General features: G+C 43.1%; 1 protein-coding gene across 4 annotated transcripts; it reads left to right on the top strand.

Moving 5' to 3' along the window:
- Window positions 1–185: 185 nt before the first annotated feature.
- Window positions 186–26,751, top strand: NIPSNAP2 (nipsnap homolog 2). 4 transcript variants are annotated; one of them, XM_032460373.1, is made up of 10 exons: window positions 187–367; window positions 9,626–9,765; window positions 9,848–9,893; window positions 12,656–12,750; window positions 13,095–13,165; window positions 13,962–14,102; window positions 15,003–15,034; window positions 20,920–21,014; window positions 24,438–24,514; window positions 25,607–26,751. In XM_032460373.1, the coding sequence occupies exons 1-10, from the start codon at window positions 276–278 to the stop codon at window positions 25,640–25,642; spliced, it is 825 nt and encodes a 274-aa protein (XP_032316264.1). In that variant the 5' UTR covers window positions 187–275; the 3' UTR covers window positions 25,643–26,751. The 4 variants fall into 4 exon arrangements, with proteins under 4 accessions (XP_032316265.1, XP_032316266.1, XP_032316264.1 ...); XM_032460372.1 differs by having other exon boundaries at window positions 189–367; window positions 24,431–24,514; XM_032460374.1 differs by lacking the exons at window positions 24,438–24,514; window positions 25,607–26,751 and adding an exon at window positions 21,126–24,424 and having other exon boundaries at window positions 186–367.

Raw genomic sequence — 26,751 nt, 5'->3', positions numbered from 1 at the left:
GCTGGAGCTTGTCTCGCAGTCGTTCCTCTCCGGCCTCGCGCTCCTTTCTCGCAGCGGCGGAACCTCGGCGCCGGGACGCACAGTAGACCCGGCCTCCGCGGCCACGCGCCCCGCTCCCCCTGGCGGCCGCGCCCTGCACTGCAGCGGCCGTGCGCCCTGCCCCGCCCCGCCCCGCCCCGCCCCCATCTCCGCGGGCCCGGTCGGGGGAGGGGTCGCGGCGGCGGCGGCGGCGTCAGCGGAGGCCCGGGTGGTGGGAGTCGAGGCGCCGGAGCAAGATGGCGGCCCGAGTGCTGCGCGCCGGCAGAGCGGCTTCGGCCGGTGGCCTCCTGCAGCGGGCCGCCCCCTGCAGCCTCCTGCCCAGGCTCCGGTGAGCAGCGCCGCCCTTTCCGGGAGCGGCCAGGGAGGGGCCGCCGCGGGGCGGAGGGCGCGGGGTCCCCGGCGCGGGTCACCGCCCCGGCCCGGGCGCGCTCCCACGGGGCAGGGCCGCCCCGGCTGCGGGGCGGCGGGACCAAGGCCGCAGTCGGCACGGTGGGGCGAGCCGGAACCGCGGCAGGGTGGGAGCGCCAGCCTGGCGGGCTAGGCTCAAGGTCACGGCCGGAATGGCCCTCGGCTCCGGAACCACGTCCGCCCGCCGTGCCGGCCCGGCCTGCAGGACCTTGACCCGGCGCGACCCGGAGCCCTGGCCCAGCGGCGGGTGCGCGGCTGAGGCCGCAGGCCCTGAACTTGGCCCCCAGGGGCTCCCGCCTGACTTCCTGAGAACGCTTCCCGCCCGCGCAAAGCCTGTGTCTGCATCTGCAAATGGCAGTAGACACACCACTCACCTAGGTTGCTGTGAGGAAGAAACGTAGTAACGCGTCGCCCCGGTGAAGGTCGGGGAATTAGTGAAGCCGTCTCAGCCCTACGAACAGTCGTTGACTTGCATTTAAAAGTAGGTAGTGGATCCAAATTATGTACAATTATCAGCACTAGGTAGCCGTTGAGTTCAGTTTAAACTTTTTTTCCTGCCCTCATTGGATGAAATATTCGGTTTTTTGGATCCATCGCTGACATAGCCATGTCCCATTTTCCAAAATGAAAAACCAAAGCCCGTACTAACTTACACGTCGATTTGCTTTGTCGGTTTCATTACATTGGGTAATTTAAATTTTACCTTTTTGTTTGATTTTAATTAAATTGTGAGCCTGTAGAAAAAAAAACAGTTGGTACTTAAAAATGAAGAAGGAAAGAACTACCTATTTGTTAAACTCTTAACATAGGCGAAGGAGCTTTATATGATATGGCTTATTTAATGTAATCCTATTAGCAATTTTAAGTAAGTAAGAGGATCTGCATTTTAGGGATGAGAAGGAACCTCAAAGAGCTTGAGACGCATGGCTGGAAAAGGCATTTGAACCCAAGTTTTTCAGGCTTCCGGCCCAGCGCCCTTCCCAGAACTGAAGCTCAACTTGTGTTTCCAAATTTGATGTTTATGTTTCCAGGTTTAACAGATCAACCTCCTTTCATTTTTATTCTGTTACTGCGTATCTACTGTTTTATTTTTTCACACAGGTGATTTAAACTTCTATTCTTTGCAAAAAAGACAGCTGATATTGAAGGTGTTCACCTAAAGTGCCCAAGGTCACTTGAAGCAAGTAAACTGGAGATTCGGACCTGGGTCCACCCAGTACCCCCACTTCCTGCTGGGGCCAAATGCTCTTGCCCCTGGAGTCCCTGTCTGTATACAGTCTGTTGGTTCTTTGATTATTCTCTCAGGTCCCCTGTCCCTTCTGACGGCTCCTTCTTGGGCTCTTGTCTGCCTTAACTGTAAGGTGTTCTTTAGGACTCAGTCTAGACCTGGTTAATTCATTAATTCTATCAAATAGTGAATGTATGATGTCTTTGAAGCTCTGGAACTGAGCATAATTGCCATGGTCATGGCAGAGGTGAAAACCCATATGAATTTACAGATCAAGGTAGGTGTCGTGGGAGGAAATCAGGGAACCTCCAGCATGAGGTCATAGAAGGCCTCTCTGAGAAGGTGACATTCAGCTGAGACCTAAGGGTCCGTGTCCATGAGAGCCCTGAATGGGAGAAGTCAGGTGTGCTGGGAAACCCCAGAAAAATCTAGGAGGCAGGAATGAAGGGACAGCAAAGGACAGGTGGAGAGGAGCAGGGGCCGGGTAATTCCAGGCCTTAAAAGCCATTTAGAGAACTTGGATTTTATTCTGAGAGCCATGGAAGACATTTAAAGGTATAAACTCTAGTGTGACATGATCCGATGTATGTTTCTAAAAGTTCCATCTGACTTCGAAAAGAGGACAGGACCAGGGTAGTTAATAGCCAACAGGATGGATGCTGGTTCTATTTACTGAGAGTTGTTTGTTCCGTAGGTCAGAGTGCCCAGCACGTGCCAGGTGCTGCTGGGAAACCTCAGTGAATGAGGTGCACCAGGTGCCTGCCATCTAGGAGCTTGCTAGTAATTCAGAGGAGGAGGAACAGATGTGGGGTGGGGAGGGGGGCGGATCCAGGGCAGTTTTGAGCCTGACGAAGTTTGAGATGGCTGTCAGCTATTCAGATGGAAAGGCCAAGTAGGCAGTTGGCTGACTGGACCTGCATGACTCCTTAAAGGAGATGTCTGGACACCATCTGAGAGTTGTCAACATATAGGAATGCAAAATGTTGACAGATCCATGGGTTTCAATATACTGTTTTGTATTTGAAATTTTTCATAATAAAATGCTTTTTAAACTACAGGAATGGATGAGATTGAGGATAGAGAAGGAGCTGAGAAACAGGTCCTGGGATGTGTTGACATTTACAGGCTGGATGTAGGAAAGAGGCAGCAAGGGAGACTGAGAAGGGGCAGCTGTGAGGTCATTGTTGTGGGTCAGTGCCCAGGAGAGGTGATTCAAGGAGGGAGGGGTTCAGCTATGCCTGATGCCGCTAAAAGGTTAAGTAAGACAACAGAAGAAAACCGCGTTTGCCAGCAGGGGTGCTGTGGGTGACCTTGCATTAGTGGTTTCAGAGGGGAACAAGGAAGTCTTCCCTGGGAGACTTAACTTGCCAGCACATCTGACTTAGCTCTGCCCAGTGCCAGGCCCTCCACTCAGCCGCTTATGGAACATTGCACTCGTGTCCCACAGGTGCCAGAACAGGCTGTGTACCCAGAATTTAACTCATCTTCCTCCTGCAAAGCCTCCTTGCTTCTCCTGGGTGTTTCCCCCCAGTAATGGAACATTTTCCATTTAGTGGTCCAGGCCAGAAAGTCTTCCCTAAGCCCATCTACTCAGTTGCTTGACCTGTTAGTTCTGCCTCCAGCATGTCTGGACTCCACCCTCTGTATCCACACTCCCCCAGCTCATCTCTGGCAGCATATCTGGGCTGAATTCCTACAAAGAGCGTGGACTTGAAGCCACTGGTGAGGGGGACAACTAAAGAATCTGAGCAGGACGTTTTCCTACTAGAAAGAGCTCTATGACACGAACCGTGACTAATCTCTCATCCCTTCCATCCCACCCCTACCAAGAAAACCTCTAAAAAAAATTTGGGGGGATATTGGGGACATTTTAATGTGGGGTGGATATTAGATTTAGAATCACTATTTTCCTTAGATGTGACATTAGTGTCATGGTTTTGTCCTTGTTCTTAGGAGATGCATGCATGTATTTAGAGATGGAGGGTCATTATGTCTGCACTCTAGTTTCAAATGGTTTGGTAAAGATAAAAAAGCAAATATGTATATATAAAGACTAAAGATGATAAAATGTTTATTTTCCATCTAGATGAGGGCATAGAGGCCTTCATTATACTGTCCTTTCATCATCTGTGAAGTTTTTAAAAAATGAAGTTAGGGAATAGCTCTCTCTAGCAGCTATTGGGGAAGACAGATTGATTGGGGTTAGCAGGCGGGTTGGTGGTGGGGAGGGGATTCTTGTAGCTTCTTGCTTTAATGCCAGACTCTTCTTTGGCTCCAGCCCTTCAGTCCCCTCCCTTTGCCCTCAGCCATATTCACACACTCCTGCTTTGGCCAAGAGTAGAGTTCTGCATCCTAGGATGTCCTTCCTCCCATGGGCATCACCCTGACAAACCGCTCTCCATCTTTCATGTCCTCAGCTCAGCAAGTGCCTCTTCAGAGAGTTGGTCCATGTCCCCCTCAGGCCGACCCAGACTCCACTTCCTCTGCCCCCACCCCCGCCGTACCCTGTCTCCATGGAGAGCCTGCTTCCTCTTCCTTGGGTTGTGATCATGTTTGACTGCTCCCACCAGCTCTGAAGTCAGGGCCAAGCTTATTCATCTTTGTATCCTCTGCCTGGCCCAGTGCCTGGCACGTACGGTGCGCAGTCAGTTGGTATTTGGTGATCAAATGACCAAAGCCACTTAAACCACTGCTGCCTCCTATGGTCTCGATGTTAAATGTATTTCTCTTCCATAATTTGCTCCAACTAAACCAAAACACCGTCTTGTACACCTAATCAGGGCCCAAGTCTTCTCCTTTTCACCTCAGCAATGTCTTTTGAATGTATTCTTTCCCCATCATCCCTTTTGTTATCATCTTAACCCATGACCATCTTTTGGTCCATCCAGTAGGCACCGAATGCCTCCTTTGTGCCTGGTGCTGCTGGGCTGGGCAGCCCACCAGGGACCCGTGTTCCTTGCCCTTCTTGCTGCATGCAGTCCGCCCACCGCACCACTGCCAGGCTGCTTTTTCCACTTAGATCTTTTCTGAGAACTTGCGAGCATTGCACCAGGTACCGGATAAAGTCCAGCTGACAGGCATGGTGCATGGGAGCCCAGCCTCCCGCCCCCCTTGCACTCCCGTGGTCTCTTCCCCTGTTCTCCCACACCGTGTTCTCTTGTCTCCCTGAACTCTTTGCTGTTCCAGAAATACACCATACAGCTTCACAACTCCGCAGCCCTGAACATGTTGTTCCCTTTGACTGGAATTATCACCAGCTTTGTCCACCTGTCTTGCTTGTCCTCCAAGACAGAGCTGGACTGTCTCCACTGGAGTCCCTCCCACTCCTTGCAGACCAAGGCCAAGGCCAAGACTGTTCATTCCCCCCTGGTTCCCACAGTGTGTGTGTGAGTCTCTAATGTCCGTGACTGCTTCAGCTGTTTACCAGGAGGTTTTTCCCATGAGGCCGGGCAGGCAAGGCATCTGGTTCATCTTTATATCCACCGAGCCAGGCACGCAACGCTTACTCTGTTTAAAGTCTAGTGTTTTGCAGGATGTGCTGCCCTCCACCCCACCCTCTGTAAAGTGCCACGCAATGCTTATGTGATGTTATAAAGACAGCTGATCATGGTATTTGTCCCTCAGTAAGGATCGTCCATCCAGGTCTTATCACCCTGACAGCTGTTGGCATGGCCACTTCTACCCTTTTCCATGATTCAGCTTGGACAGCTAGATGGACTGGGCACGTGAGGCACTTTGGTCACCTGCCACTCGGAAGATATGAGTTCGATGGTCAGGTGAGGCTAACACTGGGCTAGTCTGTTTTTCATTTGTCAAGACAATTGCTGCCCAAATTTGACAAGCAAACAACACTGAGGTTCTTGTGTGTGTCCTGTGATGTTGACTGTTTCTTAGGTTAATCTTTAGTTTACAAAGTGTCCCACCCCTCACTTCATTTTACCTGGCCTAAAGTAAATCCCTCTGGTATTATTAAAACATGGAATGAACATCCACTTGGGGAGATTTATGTGGGGGAGGCATCCCTTATTAGTGGAAATATTTTGAAATGTATAGTTAGATCTGGATTTGATTTTTATCTTGCCACTTCTTTGCTCAGATTGTGTAAACTCTGTGAGCCAATCCTTAAAATGAAATACAACAATACCTACATTGCTAGATTGTTCCAAGGATTAAATGAGATGACCTTAAACAACCTGCCTAGTCCAGTGCCTAGCAGGAAGCATGTGCTTTCTCATTTGTAATCCCCTTACATTCTAAAGAGGAAGAGAAAAATTTGGATTTTTTTCCCCTCCAGATTTAGTCTGCCAATAAATCTTTATTATGTTCTCTTATCTTGTAAAGTATTAAATATCAACATGTGTGCGCATGCTTATCTATGCATTTCTGAAAAGATCCATTAAGAACTATTAGTAGTGGTTGCTTTGGTGAGTACTTCTTAGTGAAATTCCCCAGTGCTGATATTTTTAGAAACTTATTGTGCCCCACTCCTACTTGTTCATAATTGTTATTCCTGAACTCTTAAAATGTATTTAATCGAAAAAAAATTTTTTGAACACAATCTCTGTTTGGTAAATTTAAAATCTAAAACAAAGAAAAAACAGGAATTATACAAAGTCCTAGTAATAAATCTTAAAACTTTCTACTTTGTATAGCACTAATTTTATATGCCTGCCATGTTACTTCATAATATTATTCAAGCAAATATTCCAAAATGTGGTGTGCTTGAAACATTTTAAACAAATTGACAAAATGTTTGTATTTTTATTGAAATAAATTTTACCATGATTCGTTTGGAGAATTGCCTTCTTCAGAATTAGTTTATAGAACCGAAGAATGAATTGAAAACAGAGATGGAGGAGGGTATAGCTCAAGTGGTAGAGCACATGCTTAGCATGCATGAAGTCCTGGGTTCAATCCCCAGTATTTCCATCTAAATAATTACCTCCTTCCCCTAAAGCCAAAAAACTAACCAACTAAAAAAAAAAAAAAAAAAAAAAAAGAATGATTTTGGTTTTTGCTAAAGGGCTAATAGTTTTTAGATATTATTGCTTTTAATTTTAAAAGGTTTTTTTAAGTAGTTTAAAAAGATTTTTAATCTTCTACTGTTAATCGGGTGCTGTCCTATGTGCTTTAAAAGTGTGTTTCCTGAGGTATGAGGTTAAACGTGTACTTAAAAATGTACAAAAGTGAAAACCACGGTCAGTATAGATGTTCTCTGGAGAAAGCTGTGTCTCTCCCAGTTTAATCCTGTCCTTCCTTCGGGGATACCACCATTAACAGTTTCCTTAATTCTAAGGAATTTTAATATATAATTAAAGCAAAATGGAAGAATTTCCAACTTCATTTTACAAATACCACTTAGGACTATACATTTTTGTGCTGTGCACTTACAAGAAAAATTACATATACTGGTAGTGTTATTTTGCTTATTCAGTATAAGCCTGCTGCTTTTTAATCTTGAAAGACTTGGAAAAAATGCTTTTATATTTCTTGATCATTACTGTATTTACAGAAAATGTTTTATCATTAATTTCATATTTGGATATTAGATGTTTATATATTTGTAAGCTTCCATCAGTCAAAAAAAGTCTTTATCTGGTTTTTAGCTATTTGTGATCCTATGAATTGGTTTTTAAGTGAAAAGAACATAATGGGAGAAAATGGCTCTGTAATGTTTGTTAATTAAAGCAGCAAGTTGACTTTGTAAGCAAAAAAAAGAAAAAGGTTGCCATTGTAACACGTGAAATTTAGAATTCTAAAATTTCTAATGCACCATAGTTGAATAAGAATAGGACTTTGTATTATTTAATGTGGAATCCACATATTCATCTCATGAGAGTTTTCCTTGCCTCTTGTTTAAACTCCCCTTCCTCAATACCTGAGGTCACTCTCTTTTCCCCTTATGTTTGCTTTGTGGTATCTGTGTTCTTAAGCACGCCTGTTAAGCAGATTGAAAGGAATCTGTAGAAAACCATCTAATGTGTCTGAGAGAGCCCCCAGAAAATGCTCCCCCTGGCCTGTCAGCAGCCCGACCTCCTTTTGAAGCACTGGATAAGATCTGAGCACTTATATTGGTCACTTGCATATTATTACCTAGTCCTAGCATATCACCGCCTTTGGTGTGATCTAGCAGAGGACGGGAGAGATCATTTATGTGGATGTCAATTAAAGATCAAAACAATAAAGAGTGTGCTGTGATAGTCCTGGCCAGAGGGGATGGTCATCAGCTATACAAGGGATCATGCAGAAACACTGGGCACAGACTCAAAAGGCTCCATCCTGTGTGATTCCATACATAAGACATTCTGGAAAAGGCAAACTACAGGAACGTAGAACAGATCAGTGGTTGCATGCAGCTGGAAGAGCTGATTATAGGAGGAGGAATTTTAGGGGGTAAAGGAACTGTTGCATCCCCTACTGTGGTGGTGGTTACATGAGTTTATGTGCATTTGTCAAAACTTGTAGAACTGTATGTCCAAAGAAGAGTGACTTTACTGTACATGAATCTGAATTAAAGTGGAGAAGAAGGGACGCGGTTTGTCGTCTGATTGTGGTTATGTGAAGTTAAGAAGAGGATAAATCTTGACCAGGTTTTAATTTTTAAAATCTTGTTCTCAGGTTATGTATACCTGTATACCTTACCCATAAAAGAGTTTCTAAACTTGCACTTCTAGGTATTTTAGCTAATTTTAAGTATAAAAATAATATACATATGTGGAAAATTCTCAAATGGTCCAGAAGGTTATTCTGCGAAAGTGGAAAATCTCTACTCCCACCCCAAGCCCAGTCGCATTCCCTAGATGTCATCACTGTTAGCAGTTCACTTTGTGCTTGTGGTCCTGTCCTGTGCCTGCTTTTTCTGCATAATTCATCTTAGAGAGACCAACCATGTATCCGTGCATGATTTTGGATATGCCTCGGTTAATTTAACCAGTCCCCATTAATGGATTCCAAATTGCCTGTATCAGGAACAAACTGGAAACAAGGCAGTAATAAGGAAGGCTCTCCTGCATTTGGATCTGTGCGCCTGTCTAAATATAGCTGCCTGTAGGACATAAGTTCAAGTGCAATTATTGGGCCGAAAGGCCTATGCAGTTATAATTTCGATATAGATAATGCCACACTGCCCTCTAGGGAGGTTCCGCAAATTTGTCATCCCACTAGCAGGCATGTGGGAGTTAAACATGCACTTAAAATTTCACAGGTGAAGTGTAGTTTGTTACTTCAGTCACATTTATCCTCACTTTCTGATAGCATGTATAGTAGAAATGCAGCAATAAGATGAAAATTAACTAGTTATTTATATGTTAATGAAGTCTGTATTCTTAGGTTTTTGTGACCGTTAAAAATCTTGATTCTAAGGTTAGTTTAGGGGTAAAGTAATTTTTTTAAAGTAATCCTTTAATTTTAAGTATATTTCTTCCCACATTTTTTATTGTGGTAGGGTACATAGCATAAGCATGGCCATTTTAGCCCTCTAAGTGCACAGTTCTGTGGCGTTTATCACACTCTCGTTATTATACAAGCATCACCGCCATCCACCTCCAGAACCTTTTCATCGTCCCAAACTGGAGCTCCTTACCCCTTTATCCCTAGCCACCCATCATTCTATTTCTTTCTCTGTGAATTTGACTGCTCTAGGTTTCCGTGTGTGTTCTTCCAATGTTGAAGATTTGAAGGGAGGAAGAACACGTAGCGGAAGTTGCAGAGATAAACGTGAGAACTCCCCCAGGAGCGCCTGAAGTTACTTCCCCACTTTGCGTTTAGAGTGCACGCTGTCGGGATGGAAGGTGGGCATGTGGTATCCCAGCTTCTAGGATACTTGCTCAAGGCGTGTCGGCTGAATGGGTTGATGAATTGATGAAAACAGCGTACTACGCGACACAACCTAGAGACGCTGAAATCTCTCCCTCTGATGAAGCTCACGTTTTTGCGTTTGTTATTCCATAGGAGATTGACATCTTCCAATAACAGACCTCGAGAAGACAGCTGGTTAAAATCCTTATTTGTCCGGAAAGTTGATCCAAGAAAAGATGCTCACTCTAATCTCCTAGCCAAAAAGGAAACAAGCAGTCTGTACAAATTACAGTGTGAGTCATAGGTTTGCTATCTTCATAGTTGACTTTTTTCCCTCTGTTCGTAAGTTTATCGTTGAATTTTCTTTTGTTTCAGTTCACAATGTTAAACCGGAATGCCTAGAAGCATACAACAAAATTTGGTGTGTATACCAAACTATCCTTTACTTGGGGAAAAATAACACTTTTAGTATCTGTTGGTCGAGCTAACCCTTGAGAGCAGAGCAGGCACATTCACACCACTTCTTAAAGCTCAGAGACTCTTAAATTGAGCTCTGCGTGGGATTACCAAGGGCGTTTTGATTTTAGGCACTCAGTCAGCTAAGTCATCACACAGGCTGTCAGACTGGGGATGGTACTAGACTCCTAAGGTTGGAAGGAACCTTGCAGGGCTGTCTAGCCCGTCTGCCCATCCAGACTGCAGCCCCTCCTGACTGCTGCCTCTGCTTAAATACATCCGTATCTTCCATCTCTGGGCAGCTTCCAGTGTTAGGAGTTAGAGCTGTGACCTCCATTGTTTCCAGTTTTACCCCTAAGTAGCACCACCATGTGAGAGCCCCTTCTGTGGTAGATTGTAGCCACCATTTCTTCCCAAATCTTCCGTTCCCAGGATTCGGGTCCCTCCAGCAGATTCTCATATGATGTGAATTCCATGTGCTCTTGTAGAATTTATTAACTTTAAAGAGATTTAAGTGCATCGGTTCTTAAGTTAATAGAAATAGCGTTTTAATGATCAATTGTCAGCAAATATAATTTAAAAGCATTTTCTTCACCTTTCATGTCTGCTGCTTTCATGAGAAAGCAAATGATTTTGTCACCAGAATCAGGTTAACTTTCAGAAGCAAAAAAAAAAAAAAAAAAAAACTTTTGTTGTTTTATTTTTGGAGGTGGTTCGTGAAATGTAGCCTTAGCATAGTTTCTCACTCATCTCAGCACAGTTCTCTTTATTTAAAAAAATGCCCTAAAACGAAGCAGATGCTTTTTTCTGAATCTTTTCTCATAAAATGAAAATTTTCTGAATGGATTATCTTTTCTGCCCTGCTTTTGTCGCTTCATCTCCTGCCCCAGATTTCTGGCTGTCTGTTCATATTTCTATTTGGATGTCTTGCTCTCCCTTCACACTCAATGTGTAGACTCACCTTGCCCTCCCAGTTTCCCCATGTGTGGCGCGCCCCGTGGTTTTGACTCTTTCCGTAGTTTTTTGTGATGAGTTGGTCCCTAAGGGCTGCGCGTTCTTCACTTGCTGTGTTTGTTGTTTCTCTGTGCTTGTTCCCCCTCCAGCTCCCTCTCTAGGCCTGCTGAGGCCCGTGTCCTTCTGACTGCCCTCTGGGCTTGACGCTGTACCTGTGCCCCACCCCGCTGCAGTCCGTTACCTAAACGTTCGTCACAGTGATCTGCTTGAGTTCTCTTTTCTCCTCTCTGAAACTTTCAGCAGCTCCCTGTTTCCAGTACATAAAAACTTAACTCTTACCCGATTTTTAGGAGCCCAAATAATGAGGTTCTGCCCAACCCATCAAGCTCCTTGTGCAAGTGCTCCCGACCTTACAGCCTCGGTTCACCTGGGTCTTCTGTACAGACATCCATCTCCACACCCCACCGCCGGGCTCCAGTTCTGGGTTGTTTGCCTCCCACTCAAGTCATGTGGCAGAAAGGAAGCCCATTTCCCTCTCCCTAACATAATCCATCTTTCCCCACCCCCATTTCTGTCAACCCCATGTTATTTCTGAACGTTCAGGGGTCATACAGCAGATAGATTTAGTATCAGATCTAAATTTTTAAAGTCAGTGCTGCCCTTCAAAAAATACATGTGGTTTGATCATTGTATTGGGTCACAGAAACATTTTTGAGTTTTCAGTTAGACTGAAGACCATTCAGAGCTTTTCTCTTAACTGTTCATATGCCCAATCCTGGTGTCCCAGCATCTGGTGCTGATAATTAGCTTGGTATTGCTGGGTTTCAGCAAATAATTTGAACAGGTTCCATTCCTGACCCTTGAGATCTTTTTGCATCCATTGTTGAGTCTGTATTATACTCATAATTTATTCAAACAGCCTGCAGGTCTCAGCTTTGCTCTTGGTCCTACACAGTGTGCCTCTCCCCTTTGCCTTTCCCTGTCCGTTAGAGCCTGTGCTATAAGAAGGGCTCCACGGAACCAGGCTGTGACACCTCTGTCAGATTAACACACGGCCATGACCGTGTCCAGTCAGTGGTCATGGGTATGTCCAGTGTGAGATTATGTGAGATCTTTCAGATCCCCTCAGCCGGTTGCATTGAGTAGAAGTGAATTTATGATTCACGTTGTATCTTTCGTTTGGCTGCTTCTGCCACGTTGACGCCCTTGGGACTGTTGGGGTGGGGTTGCTTCCAGCCCGTGCTGGGTTCCGGCTCCGTTGTCTTCCTCCTCGAGGCCTGCTCATCCTCTGCCTTCCAGGCTGCTTCTGCTCTCTCCCCTTCTCTGCACATTACTTTCGGCCCTTTTCTTCTTCCGCCTTCTTTTTCTACTGTTCCCATTTCTCTCATTCTTCCTATCTTTGGAACCAGCAGGACTTAGCCTTTATAAACCTCACCATTCCTAAGTGCTTTTTTTTTTTTCCTCCTGAAACAGCAAATAGTAGACTAGGAATTTGGGAACCATTGGCTCTTCTTTATCATTTTTATCACTATGCTTGAGTTCCTTACCACCGTTGTAGAGAGCTGAGGTGTCAGTCACCTAAGCTTCTGATAAGCGGGATGTCAGAGTACAACAGAATTCAGCTAAAAGGGTAATTCTGCACATCATTTTTATTGTAATGTATTCTGAGGTCAGTTGTCAGAACACAGAATAGATCCTTTATTGATCATCTGTTGTCCACCTGGAATAATTTTGTTGGTTGTTTAATTAGTGTTGCTGTTTCTTCTCTTTAAGTCAAGAGGTGTTGCCAAAGATTCATGAAGACAAACATTACCCTTGTACTTTGGTGGGGACTTGGAACACGTGGTATGGCGAGCAGGATCAAGCTGGTAGGAAGCAGAAGTCTTTGGAATAAACACTTGTTCCTTAAGCCTTGACTGTAATTACTTAACTGATTCTTAACGTAATGCTTGTTTTTATAATCAAAGCTTTCAAAGTCTCAGTCTAGTCTTCTAGTTAAAGTAGTATCTCCAGTAATTCATTGCAAAAACTCCTTTTTAAAAAATTTTTCATATTTGAATCTCTTATTGAAACTTGATGGTGTGACTCAGGGGCCAACACATGGCACACTGTAGTTTTGTGCTGTGTTAGCATTGTGCATATCTGGAGCATTTTCAAGATAAGAGTATCATGAAAGTCTAAATGTATGTTACCTTCTAAAAATGTATTTCAGTTCACCTCTGGAGGTATGAAGGAGGCTATCCAGCCCTCACGGAGGTCATGAGTAAACTCAGAGAAAATCAGGTAATCTTGAAAAATGTTTGCTTGTTCAGACTAACGATGTAGTAGATATTAGTACAGAATTAAGTGACTCTTTTCTGTCATCAGTTTCTGTTAGTGAACTGTTAGTTTTTTACGGTAAAAATGTTATTATTTGGACTCTTGAGGTTGTATTTAAACGTAGAGTAACCAGTTGTAACACTATTAAAATAACAGTTCTTATTGTGAAAGTCAGTTTTACTTTGAAACTGATTAGCTGGTACTTTGAAACCGGTAAGTCAGCACCACAGACACAGCCAGCTGTGAGCACCTAACACTTACCTGTCGCGGAGCTGCCAGCCACGCCTCCTTTACCTGGGCTGACTTTGCTGTCCGCCCCTCCTTTCACTAACAGGTGTGTGTTAATGGAGAAGATTTTAACAGCCACACCTTATTAGGAAAGAAAACCTTTTGTGTAGGTTCCTAGTCCATATATAAATGGCTTTGGGGTTATCTGATGCTGTGAGGTCTTCTTGTCACCTCCATTAGTACGCTGTCAAACACTGTTGGGAGAACCTGAAAACGTAGGAAATTAAATGTGTTTACGTTGTCATTTAAATAATTAGAATGACTGTGTGGTTTGTCATCTAAACCTGGACGCTTTTGGGAGTGAAGGGGATGCTATAGTCATTATACCAGTTCAACAAGATGTAAACTGGGATGGCCTCAGGCCCACTGGACCCTGTTTGTAATAGTATTCCGTCAGAGGAGGAACATAAATGTTACCAGGGTTTATATATAAGTATTAGAAGATTTCATGAGCACACTTTTTCACTCACAGGAATTTGTAGAGTTCCGCAAGGCGAGAAGCAACATGCTGCTCTCAAGGAGGAATCAGCTGCTGCTGGAGTTCAGCTTCTGGAATGAGCCTGTCCCACGGTCAGGACCGAATATATATGAGCTCCGATCTTACCAGCTCCGAGTAAGTGCTGAAGTGGGGGTTAGCCGTCCCCTCGTCCTCCGTGCGCGGGAACGTGCACGCCTGCTGCTGAGCAGACCGCGGGCGCCGGGCACGCTGTGTGACGTGTGTTTGGCATGTATTCTCCCCGTCCGGTCCTTTGTTGTAATCTTTCTTTTTCATTCCTTCTCTTCTGCTAAGCTTGTTGGTTTTTTATAATCTTACACATACCATTTATTATTTGACATTTTCCACATAATGTTCCTGTTTTTTAAGAGGAAAGACCTAAAATGCAGGACCAGGTAGATTATATAGCATCTGTTGTCATTGAACTGGAGCAGCTAATGCGCGTGTGACTGTTGCGCACGTTATGTAGCACCCTAAGAGGACAGGGGAGCCCTATTTGTTTGACTTTCTAGATACTGACCTACTAAGTGACTACTAAAAGGAAAGGCCCAGATAGCAACGTGGTTAAAAGGAATATGTGTCAGTAGACCTCAGTGTTCTATTGCGCAGTATTATACTAGGAAAAAAATCAAGGGATATCCTTGCTAGGTTTACTTAAGTGGGATTGTTTTAAAATGTCACAGTAAAGTCTGAATGGGTACTAACACGTCAGTCATGACTTCAGTACCTCTGGAGGATGGGCCTGACTGCGGTTTTCATACCCGTAGTTGGATGACTTACCTCTCACGCTGTGTGCACGTCATCATCTTAGATGAAACTGTAGGCTGTCCCTCCCACTGAGGGGTAGGTATGGACACAGTGAACGTATTACTTTGTTACCTTTTTTTTAAATTTGTTAGATCTCCCTTTATTAAAAGTTAATTTTTAAGTTAATCTTGCCATTTGATATTTCTTATACTGCTGTTTCCATATTTCTTCACAGAAGAACTAACAAACCAAATCCAAATCTCTTTTCAGCCAGGAACCATGATTGAATGGGGCAATTACTGGTGAGTATATTACCAAATTGTGAGTTTGTAAGCCTTATAAATAGATTATTTTAGGCCATAGTGTTAATTCTAGAACTAAAATCTGGGAATGATGTCATGATTTGATACTAGACTGTTATTTTGTTTAACATATTTGTATTATGAATTTTTTCAACTATATACAGAACTAAAGAGAATAATACCATAGGTCCCCCCTTCCACGCCCATTACTTAGCTTTAGTAATTATCAGCATGTGGCCAGTCTTGCTTAGGTCTAAGTCCCCCAACCCAGAGTATTCAGAAGCAAGTCCCAGACAACATACCATTTCATCTGTAAATATTCTAGCATATATCTCTAAGATAAGGACTTTTTTTTAAACAAAACCCCAGTGTTGCATGAGGTTACTTCATATTCTTCTTGGATATTATGTTTTCTGAAATACTGCTTTTGTCACATAAACAGAGCACCACAATGATATGACTGCTTCTTTTTTTCTTCTTAGTTTAATTAGCAAAATACCAATTTTTCCCCAAACTGATCTGTAGATTCGGCAGAATCCCAGTCAAAATCCCAGCAGCCTTTAGAAATGCAAAGGCCCCAGAATAGCTAAAACAACCTTGAAAAGGAGGAACAAAGTTGGAGGGCTCACACATCTCGATTTAAAAATTGACTACAAAGCTAGAGTAATCAAGATAGCGTGGTACTGGTATAAGGACAGACATGGATCAATGGACTAGAACTGAAAGACAAGAAAGAAGTTCTCACGGATGTGAGCAGTTGGCTTTTGACAAATGTACCAAGGCACTTCAGTGGGGACAGAGAGTCTTTTCATCAAAGGTTCCTGAGACAACTGGATATCCTTGCAAAAAGCAGAATTTAGACCCCCTAGCTCACATTATATACAAAAATTACCTGAAAATGAACTGTAGACCTAAATGCAAGAGCTAAAATACAACACTTTCAGAAGAAAACATGAGAGAAAATCTTTGTGACCTAGCATTAGGCAGAGTTCTTAGATACAACACCAAAATCACAATCCATAAAAAAAAATTGATAAATTATAATTCATCAAAATTAAAAGCTTTTGTATTTCAAAGGATACAATTTTTAAAATTAAAAGACAAGTCACAGGCTGGGAGAAAATTTTGCAGATCACAGATGTGATAAAGGACTCGTATCTTGAATATATACAGAAATCCTACAACTCAATAACAAGAACATAAATAACCCAATTTAAAAGTGGCCAAAGGACTTGAATAGACAATTCTCCAAAGATACACAAATAGCCAAAAAGCATAGGAAAAGATGTTCAGCATCACTAATCATGAGAGAAATGCAAATCAAAATGACAATTAGATACCATCCATCTCATAGCCTTTAGGAGGGCCGTTGTCAAAAGGACGGAAAATAAGAAATGTTGGTGAAGATACAGAGAAATTGGAATCCTTGTGCACTGTAGGTAGGAATATAAAATGGTGCAGCCAGTATGGAAGACAGTACAGAGGCTCTTCAAAACATTAAAAATAGCACTACTGTATGACCCAGCTATCCTGCTTCTTGTTATATATTCAGAAAAATTCAAAGCAACATCTCAGAGAGATTTGCACACCCATGTTCATCACAGCAGTGTTCACAGTAGGTAAGAGATGGAAGCAACCCAAATATCAATCCAAAGATGAAAATATGTTTAAAAAAAAAAAAAACAGTAAAAAAAATTGTGGCATATACATACTATGGAAGATTATGCAGCCTTTAAAAAGGAAATCCTACCACATGCAGGGTGAACCTTGAGAACATTACAAAATAAACCAGTCACAAAGGACAAATTCTGTATGACTCCACTAATACAAAGTTCCTAAAGCAGAAAATGAAAAGGTGGTTTCTAGGGGCTAGCTGGAGGGGGGTTGGTGTTTAGTGGGTATGGTGTTTCGGTTTTGCAAGATGAAAAAGTTCTAGAGATCTGTTGCACAACAGTGTGAATATACTTGGCACTGCTGACCTGGACAGTTGAAAATGGTTGAGGCAAATTTCACAGTAGGTGTTTTTTTTCCACGATAAAGAATAAAATCATAAATCTGAAAAAAAAATTTTTAATGGGCAAAGAATTTGAATAGACATTTCCTCAGAGGAGTTCTATAAATGCCTAATAAGCACATGAAAAAGTGCTCAACATCCTTAGTCCTGATGGAGGTGGAGAGTAAACCTCAGTGAGATGCCACCTCGTGCCTACGGGGATGGCTGTAACAATGGACGGTGCAGCAAGTGCTGATGAAGTTGTAGATGAATTGGTACCTTTGTACGCTGCTGTTGAGAATGTAAAATGGTACAGCCACTTTGGAAAAGGAGAACTGTGACCTTTTTTTTTCCTTTTTTTTTTCTCACGTTCAATGGCACTTTATTTTTTTAACACCTTTATTGGGGTATGGTTCCCGTACAGTAAACTATATGTAATTCAGGTGTACAATTTGATGAATTTTGATAAACGTATATACCAGTGAAACCACAGCCACAATCAAGATAGCTAACATTTCCATCACCCCTCTAGAGGTGCAGTTTTCAAATTCCCAGTTCATCCCTTCCCACCCCCTCTATCCCCTGGTAACCATAAGTTTGTTCTCTATGTCTGTGAGTCTGTTTCTGTTTTGTAGATAAGTCCATTTGTGTCCTTTTTTAGATTCCACATATAAGCGATGTCATATGGCATTTTTCTTTCTCTTTCTGGCTTCACTTAGAATGACTGTCTCCAGGTCCATTCATGTTGCTACAAATGGCATTATTTTATTCTTTTTTTTTTGGCTGAGCAGTATTCCATGTGTATATATATATATATATATATATACACACACACACGCATACATACATACATACATATACCTTACACACCACATCTTTATCCAGTCATCTATTGATGAACATTTAGTTTGCTTCCATGTCTTGGCTAAATAGTGCTGCTGTGAACATTGAGGTGCATGTATCTTTTTGAATTATATTTTTCTCCAGATATATGCCCAGGTGTGGGATTGCTGGATCATATGGCAAGTCTATTTTTAGTTTTTTAAGTTCTCTCCATACTGTCCCCCATAGTGGCTGCACCAGTTTACATTCCCACCAACAGTGTAAAAAGATTCGTTTTTCTCTGCACGCTTCCCAGCATTTATCGTTTGTAGACTTTTTGATAATGGCCGTTCTGACTGGTATGAGGTGATATCTCATTGTAGTTTTGATTTGCATTTCTCTAACAATTAGTGATGTTGAGCCTCTTTTCATGTGTTTGTTGGCTGTCTGTCTTCTTTGGAGCAATGTCTATTTAGGTCTAATGTCCATTTTTTGATTGGGTTGCATTTTTTTTGATATTAAGGTGTATGAGCTGTTTGTATACTTTGGAAATCAGTCCCTTGCCGGTCACATCATTTGCAAATATTTTCTCCCATTCTGTAGGTTGTCTTTTCATTTTGTTGATGGTATCCTTAGCTGTGCAAAAGTTTTTAAAAGCTTTTAAGTTTAATTAGATCCCATTTGTTTATTTTTGCTTTTATTTCCATCATTCCAGGAGCTGGTTCAAAAAATACAGTGCTGTGATTTATGCACAAGAGTGTTCTCCCTATGTTTTCCTCTAGGAGTTTTACAGTATTTGGTCTTACATTTAAATCTCTTTGAGTTTATTTTTGTATATGGTGTTAGAGAATGTTCTCGTTTCAGTCTTGTACGAGTAGCTGTCTGGTTTTCCCAGCACCACTTATTGAAGAGACTGTCGAGAACCGTGACTTTTTACTTACTTTCAATTTATATATGTTCTGCTTTTTTCAATTAATGATATTTCTTGCTTTGGACTAGATAATTTATTCCTAAGTTCTCTTCTACCTCAAAAAAAAAAAAAAACAGTTCTGTGATCTTTTTGTCTGGTGAATCTTTTCTTCTTAGGTCATCAAAGGCTAAGTAATACAAGGTAGAATTCCTTTTCATTTGAAACCTGATAAATACATATTTGATTGTATACTATTACTGTAGGCACCATTTCATTGAGGAATTTAGGGTACGTGTAAGAATTTAGTTGCCCACAGAATAGGCTCGCTCAGGTCTACTTTTCCATGTTACTAATGGAGACTTGCCCACCATGGAATCCATAAGGAAGTACTGAGGTTTTAAAATTATTTATAAAGCCAGTTCAGCATTCAGTTTATATTTTGGCACATAGGTAACTATATAAGATGGTGATCTTCTCTTCAGTACGTGCTTCTGATTATTTCCAGGCTAAGGCAGGTATGTTTTCTTTGCCTACTGTAAGTGAATGAGAAAAATCCAGAATGAAATGAACAATCCTGAATATTTATCACTGTGGATGAAACTTAGGCTTTTTTTTTTCCCTTTCAGTTAGAATGCACGTTAAAGTGATTTGGTTAATTTCAATAATTACTAATCAGATTTGTAATTTCTGTGAAGATTATGATCATTTAATATTAAAAGTAAGCTTAAAGAAGTTAACATCCCTTTGGAGGTAACCTGGGGGGCAATAGCGAGAGATCCCTCCTTCACCACAGAAAAACCGGAGAGCGTGGGTTCCCTTCACGGAGCTGAACACCTGGTGAATGAGAGCTGAGGTGTGTACAGCGGTCCTCAGGAGCCTGGCTTCCTGCTCCCCCCACCCCCGCAGGCCGCCCTTGCTCTGACTCCTCACCCCACTTTGAGATGTTCTGATTCAGTTCCTATGCCGTTTACTCTAAGAAGAGAATGCACTGGTCAGGCCAACTCAAGTATCTTGTCTCTCCCTGTGGATACTAGTAGATTGATACCCTTGTTCACAGCCTCCAGCTCTTTTAAATGAATTAGAATGAATATATCTTCCCAAGTCCTGTCCACTCCGGGACCCTGCTGTGACTGAGACAGCAGACCAAAGCCTGGGCAGAATTGATGCCAATGCACTGGGCAGCGTGTGGCCTGGAGTCTCCTGCGAGGCTCAGGCTGTGACCTCCCTATATACTTGAAGCTGCTTCCTTCATTTTCAACTTTGAATCTAGAAAACTGCTTTTGGAAAAACATACAGGTTTTTACAACTTGTTTGGGATTTCAGGTGCATGACTAAATATAAAGTTCTGGTGCAAATATGAAAGAAGGTGTTTAAAGAGCTGATACCTTTTGTAGCAGGAAATCTTACAAAGCAAAGTTTGAGACAAGTGCTAATTTTTAACCAACTTAATGACAATTTCATATTATACATGTTGACACACGTATATACACACCTTCCTGCACACATAGTACATAATGAATGCCACTTGTTACTTATTTTTCTACCAGTTTGCTCAGGTAAAGGGGAAAGAGGCAGCTTCAGTCTGGACAGCGGTGGTAGTGACGGTGTATTGCCAGGAAGCTCACTTCCGTGGTTCTCCCATGTGCTGTCCCAGGGTCGCAGAGTCCCCCCTGTGGATCAGAGAGCTTGCATGTTTCTCAGAGTTTACTGTCTGCAGCTGCTTTAAAGGTGTGCTTCTGTCATCTTTGTTTTAAGCCCCATTCTTGAGGGAAGGTCCCTGTGGCATCTTGGGTGTCCTAGGATCCAGAATTCCTTCACTTTCTCTCGGTGTAGTCTGGGGACAGCAACTCTTTTCAAGTTGACAGGTCCTATCCTCTGCCAATTTTCTTGACTTCACGTCAAGAATCAGCAGTGCAACCATGTATCCTCATGTTGTTTTTATAGTTATCAATTACTTTCCACTTCTCACAAAGATGACTAATACAGCTACAGAAAGGTACATTTACATCTCATGTACATTAAAATAACTTTCTAATGCATTCGATAATTTAAAAATTATCCTTCGTTCTGAACAACTTGCGCTGAGTATGGAGGACACACACTGGTGGGTTTTTTTAACATACCTGGTTCAGTGTCTGAACTTTGTTTCTTCTCTTGCAGGGCTCGTGCCATCCGCTTCAGGCAGGACGGGAATGAAGCCGTCGGAGGATTCTTCTCTCAGATTGGGCAGCTGTATATGGTGCATCATCTTTGGGGTATGTTTTTTTCCCTTCATTTTTGTGTTCCTGGGATTTCAAAGTTCATCGGTAAGTAGGTTGTCCCGGGCAGTAAAGCGTGTTTCATGTCAAGAGCATTAAACACTGTAGCCGATCCAGACCGTCCCAGATGGAAGGCAGGTGCCGGGCCACCTGGAACAGACGAGGTCAGTGGTGAAAGGGCCACAGACTCGTGGCGTGTTGGCAGCTAGTGGGCGTGAGAGCGGGATGAGAGGTGACGCGAGCAGCCCCAGGAGACGGAAGACGATAAAGCAACAGCGCCTTTCCCAGAGTCCCCGCCTCCCTGAGCGGAACGCCCTGCCGCCCCGCCGCCCCCTCCGAGCTGGTCCTGCGTTTCACCTGGAGAGGAGGTCCCCGAGCGCCCACTGCCCACCTGCATCTGGCTCCATGTCCAGACGCCCTTCTCCCGCCTTTTCCTTCCCCACCCACTTTGGTTTGGCATCTTCTTTGTGTTTTTCGGGGCCTGACTCAGATGGTCCCACTGGTCCCCAAGTGAACGTCACTGTCCCACTGAGCCCCCAGAGCCTGGTGTTGTGTGTGGTCACAGTGGTGGCTTGTCTCCCTGTTGGAACAGGAGCTGGGTCTCAGTGACAGCTTAGTACCTTGTGGGCACATTTGTAAATGGTTATTAAAATTAAAAAGATGAAAAGCGTGACTCATTTCCAAACCATAGTAGTTAACTGAGGTGTTGGTTTGCCCTGTTTGGTCTCATCACGCGCTGCAGTGTTGTCTGCCTGCTGGGCTAGCGGGAGGTTTGGGGACCAGGTGACCCGTCTGACAAGTGAGAATGCAAACCTGAGTGGCGCGCACGACCTCGAGTTACCGTGGGTGTACTCCTGACACATAGAGGGGTAGAAAGTTACGTATTGGGGGAAGTCAGCAGAAGGTGGAATATCTAGACGAGACTGACAGGTAATGGGGGAAGGACGGGCTGGAAGTGATGGAGACACAGGAAATTATGAAAACTGCTCAGAAGACTACCAGTCGTGCTGACGGGCTGAATGGAGGGGGCCTGCTGGGGACCTGGGTCTGAATGGGTGAGTAGAGGGAAGAAAAGTCATTTTCACGTTGTGCTCCCGAGCCCTCCCCTGCAAACCCGCAGGGCCTGGGGAAGAGACCCCATCCAGACCCCTGCCAGGCCCTGCACACCTCAGCCGCACAGCCTGGGCTTCCCTGGCATCTGAGGGAGTGAAACTGCGTGGACGGCTGAGACCGCGAGCGGCCTCCGCTCGCCGGGTATCGGGGGCGGCGCTGTTCTAGGGAGCGGCTTTCTAACCCGCCAAGGTTTGACCTCCTAAGTATCAGAGTTTTCAAACATAGTAGATTTGCAAATGGATCTTTTAAAAATGTGTTGGTGTCCCTACCTTTTGAGGTTATACTAAATATAATTTAACCTTTATGGGTTTGCAGTAGGAATGAAGTAGTTTTTATTATTGTTTTTTAAATAGCATATGGTCTGTCCAAAGGATATAAACTGTGGAAAGACAGATCCCTCCCCTTCCTCAGCCTGGAGGGGCCTCTGAGGGTGGCCCCTGCGCAGCCGCCCTGGCGGCCCTCTGTCCAGATGGGAGCCCAGGGCCTTGGCTCCAGGCGGAGGGCAGGCCGCACGTACACTTGGTTCACAGCAGTGCCCGTAGCATGTCCAGACAGGACTCTGGGGAAAGGAGCCTGGAATTTACACTCCATTACTAGTAGAAGAGAGAAATTTTGTCTTTAGATGGTCAAATTGCTAGGCCCCCAGGGTTTGGTAGGTCTTCTTTTAAGAGGAGGAAGCCCCAAAACAGAAGCAGACACTCGTGTCTCGGCTGACACTCAGAGACCCCCCCAGCAGATGCCTATAGGAGGAGATTCCCTAGTAGGCGTTTGGGAGGATCTGGCACAGGTTGGGAATCAGAAACCAAGGCACCTGAGCTGTACTCATGACCCCAAGGGATACCTGAGCTGTACTCATGACCCCAAGGACCCTGACCCTTTGCCCAGGCTCTTCCCTCCACCCAGAGTGCCTCTCTCTCCCGTTCCTGCGTGTCGATGACAAAATGTCCTTTTCAACTTTGAAGACCCCCTTGGTCACATCACACCTTCAGGGCAGCTCTCCCTCATCAGCTCCATCTTCCCTGTTGAGACTTTTTGTCCACTGCAGTGCACAGTCCCTCCCCCAGGTGTTCTAGTGCTTTATGTATGTTGAGAAAAATTGAACCTAGTATTTTCTTGTCTATAATCTGACAGTTTCTGGTTATGGATTTAACATGTTACTGAGGAAGCTCACTTGGTTTGTAAAGGTGTGTCTCAGATCCACTAGACTGTAAAACTTGAGAGCAGACTGTTTCACTTCTCCCACAAGGCCCAACATACTTTTGTTCAGAATAACCAGCTCACAATTATCCCAGCTTAGTACTAAATTCCCAAGGTATAGATGGTCCGTGACTTAGGATGATTCAACTTACAGTTTTTCAATCTTACGATGGTGCAAAAGTGATCCACATTCTGTAGAAACTGTACTTCGAATTTTGAACTTTGATCTGTTCCTGGGCTAGCGATACACAGTCAGATACTGTCCCGTGATGCTGGGTAGCTCCCAGGCAGCCCCGCGATCACAGGGTAAACAACCGAGATACACTTAACAACCATTCTGTACCCAGACAGCCCTTCTGGTTTTCATTTTCAGTGCAGTGTTCAATAAAGTACATGAGCTAGTCAGTACCTTATTATAAAATAGGCTTTGTGTCAGATGATTTTGCCCCATTGTAGGCTAAGGTAAGCGTTCTGAGCACGTTTCAGTTAGGTGAGGCTAAGCTAGGATGATCTGGTAGGTTAGATGTGTTAAACACATTTTTGATTTACAATGTTTTCAACTTACGATGGGTTTATTGGGACTGTAACCCCATCTTAAGTCGAGGGAGCTCTGTAAGCTCTCTGAGAAAATTAGATGAGCAGCTGATCAACACTTAATGGATATACAGTTGACCCTTGAACAACATGGGTTTGAACTTCATGGGTCCACTTATCTGCAGGTTTTTTCAGTAAATACCGTACTACACAATCCACAGTTGGTTGAATCCAAGGATGTGGAACCATGGACACAGAGATGTCTGTGACTATTTCAGTATGGAACTTGAGCAACTGCGGATTTTGGTATCTGTGGCGGGTCCTGGAACCAATCAGTCCCCCAGTGTGGAAGGCCAACTGTACTAGTAGAACCTGGGGCATCATGTTTGGTTTAAGTCTTTTTAAAATTTAGGTGGGGAGGACAGTAATTAGGTTTATTTATTTATTTAATGGAGATACTGGAGATTGAACCCAGGACCTCATGCATGCTAAGCATGCGCTCTACCACTGAGCTACACCCTCCACGCTTTGGTTTAAGTCTTAATTCTTCCATGTGGCTTTTTTTTAAGCTTACAGGGATCTTCAGAGCAGGGAAGACATACGGAACGCAGCATGGCATAAACATGGCTGGGAGGAGCTGGTGTATTACACAGGTAATATTTTAATAGGTGTACGACATTTCGTTTTTCTCGTCGGTTTGTTTTACATTCTTTCACCCAGAAGCTAACGTATATTTTTAAATAGTATGTCGCTCTAGGGATAATGAATCATAAGGTTGAGGGGATAGGGAAATAGATTTTTCATAGTTATGTGACTTTTTTTCAATAGAGAGTATTTATTCTTTCAAGTACATATGTTGTCTGGTACAGTTTTCAGACCCTTGTATGTTGTAAATTTGACATTACCTTTTTTGGTACAGTTCTGTATTCTCTGAAAATTTATGAAACAAATTCTTTTCTAAGCTTTCCCTTTCTCAGCAAAATTGTCCATTCTCCAAAACTTTATAATATGGCAATTTAAAATTTTGAGACTTTGATAATTTAGACCTTCTATACGTACATGTGTGCACACACATGTACACCAGTGCACGTGTACCCACATACATACATACCATGAAATCCTAGTTGCTTGATTTTTTAGCAGAAAACAACCAGGCTGAATACTACCCAGAGATACCAGCGCAGTTAATAAGTACCACCCCTGGTGCATGTCAGGTACATTTAAGCCTGTATACTACCAAGAAAATCAAAGAGTAGTTTGTTCTGGAAAATAACTACTATCTTGTCTTTTTAGTCAATAAAACTATGTGACTCTGCTGCTGATTCTTACTTTCATCAGCTTCCAGAGACCTGTTTTACTAGTCAGCAGTGACAGTCTTCCAAGTGCAGTGTGTTTGTCCCTTTATTACAGGATATTACTTGTTTTTGTATAAATTTTATTTCAGTTAAGAGAACCTTTTGAGAAAGCACCCTTTTTCTCACGATGTGGACTTTTCTAATTTCCTACAAGTGAAACACATCTCCCAACCAGATGTCTTAATTTTAGTAACATCTTCCAGGATGCTAGCTGGTCTACCGTTAGGTTGTGTATTTTCCACCCGAGGTCAGTCCTAAATATTCGAACACTCTATTCTGATTTCAAGCAGCATGTCTTCTGAACATTCTCAGCAACCTATCTGTTAATGTAGATCTCCTGTAATCTGTCTAGAAAAGAATAAGCCCGGTAATCTTGATCCTTGTTTTCAGTCCCACTTATTCAGGAAATGGAATCCAGAATCATGATCCCACAGAAGACCTCACCCCTCCAGTAAAGCTACAGGATTTAGATGTGCCTACATAAGTGATGTGACAAGTACTTGTCATAAATTAATTTGAACTGTATATCAAGTGAAAAAGAAACACTGAAGTGTAAACCGCTGTATATAGCTTGTAAGAGACCTCTTTTCTTTACAATTTACATCATCACAAGAAGGGAAACTCCTGCCGCCGGGCTGACTGTACCAGCGCTCTGTAGTCCTCCGACATCCCTGCCTTACACCACCGAGCCACCCCTCCCCGCCCTCCAGGAAGCGAGGGCCCAAATTAAAATCTGATCATCTCCAAATGAGAATCTAGCCATGGAAAAAAGTTAGCCATTTCTTTATAAAAAGCAAATCTGTTTTATAATTACAGATTTTTAGACAAATTTCTTGTATCAGGAAGAAATATAAATTTTGTTTCTCTAGCATTTTTTCTGAGTCTCAGATTAGGAACAAATTATGAGTGTACCGAATACCTGAAAATGTTCTCATTCACTCATTTTTAATATTGGCATAGTAAACAGTGTGTCATTACTAAGCTGGTAGTGGTTGTCAACTATATTTAATCAGTAACTCAGTCTCCACATCATGTTTTGTGACGTCTTTACATGAGGGGGGGGGAAATGGCTTGAATGTGTGTATCATATGTGACTTTGAAATGAACACCTTGAATAGCACTAATTTTTATTTGTAATATTTTTCTATAACAAAACGAGTAGCCCCAGGAAAAGAGGTTTTATTTTGTAAACAATCATTTGTGACCTCAGACATTCTGTGGTTGTTACTTCAGTAAGCTCACAGCAGATGCTTCCAGGATCGGGTATGAGGGTGGTGCATGTTGAGATGTAAATCGGCATAGAGCTGCACACTTTGGCTTTGTTTGATTTAGTTTTTTACTCTAGTATGCCAATTTTGTGACTAATGTGAAAGTCCTGTTGAAATGAAAAATTATGTCTGACCTCCAGATTAAAGAATTTATGTCAAAATAAAGTGTGAATAAATCTCATATCAAATGTCAAGCTTTTACATGTGAGTGGTTTTCTCCAAGAACATATAAAAGTCAATAAAAATCCTCTTAATTTTCACATATTA

The sequence above is a fragment of the Camelus ferus genome, chromosome 18 (assembly GCF_009834535.1).
Source record: "Camelus ferus isolate YT-003-E chromosome 18, BCGSAC_Cfer_1.0, whole genome shotgun sequence".
Taxonomy (NCBI): Eukaryota; Metazoa; Chordata; class Mammalia; order Artiodactyla; family Camelidae; genus Camelus; species Camelus ferus.
The sequence above is the reverse complement of the archived record's forward strand: the minus strand, read 5'-3'. Positions and strand labels throughout refer to the sequence as shown.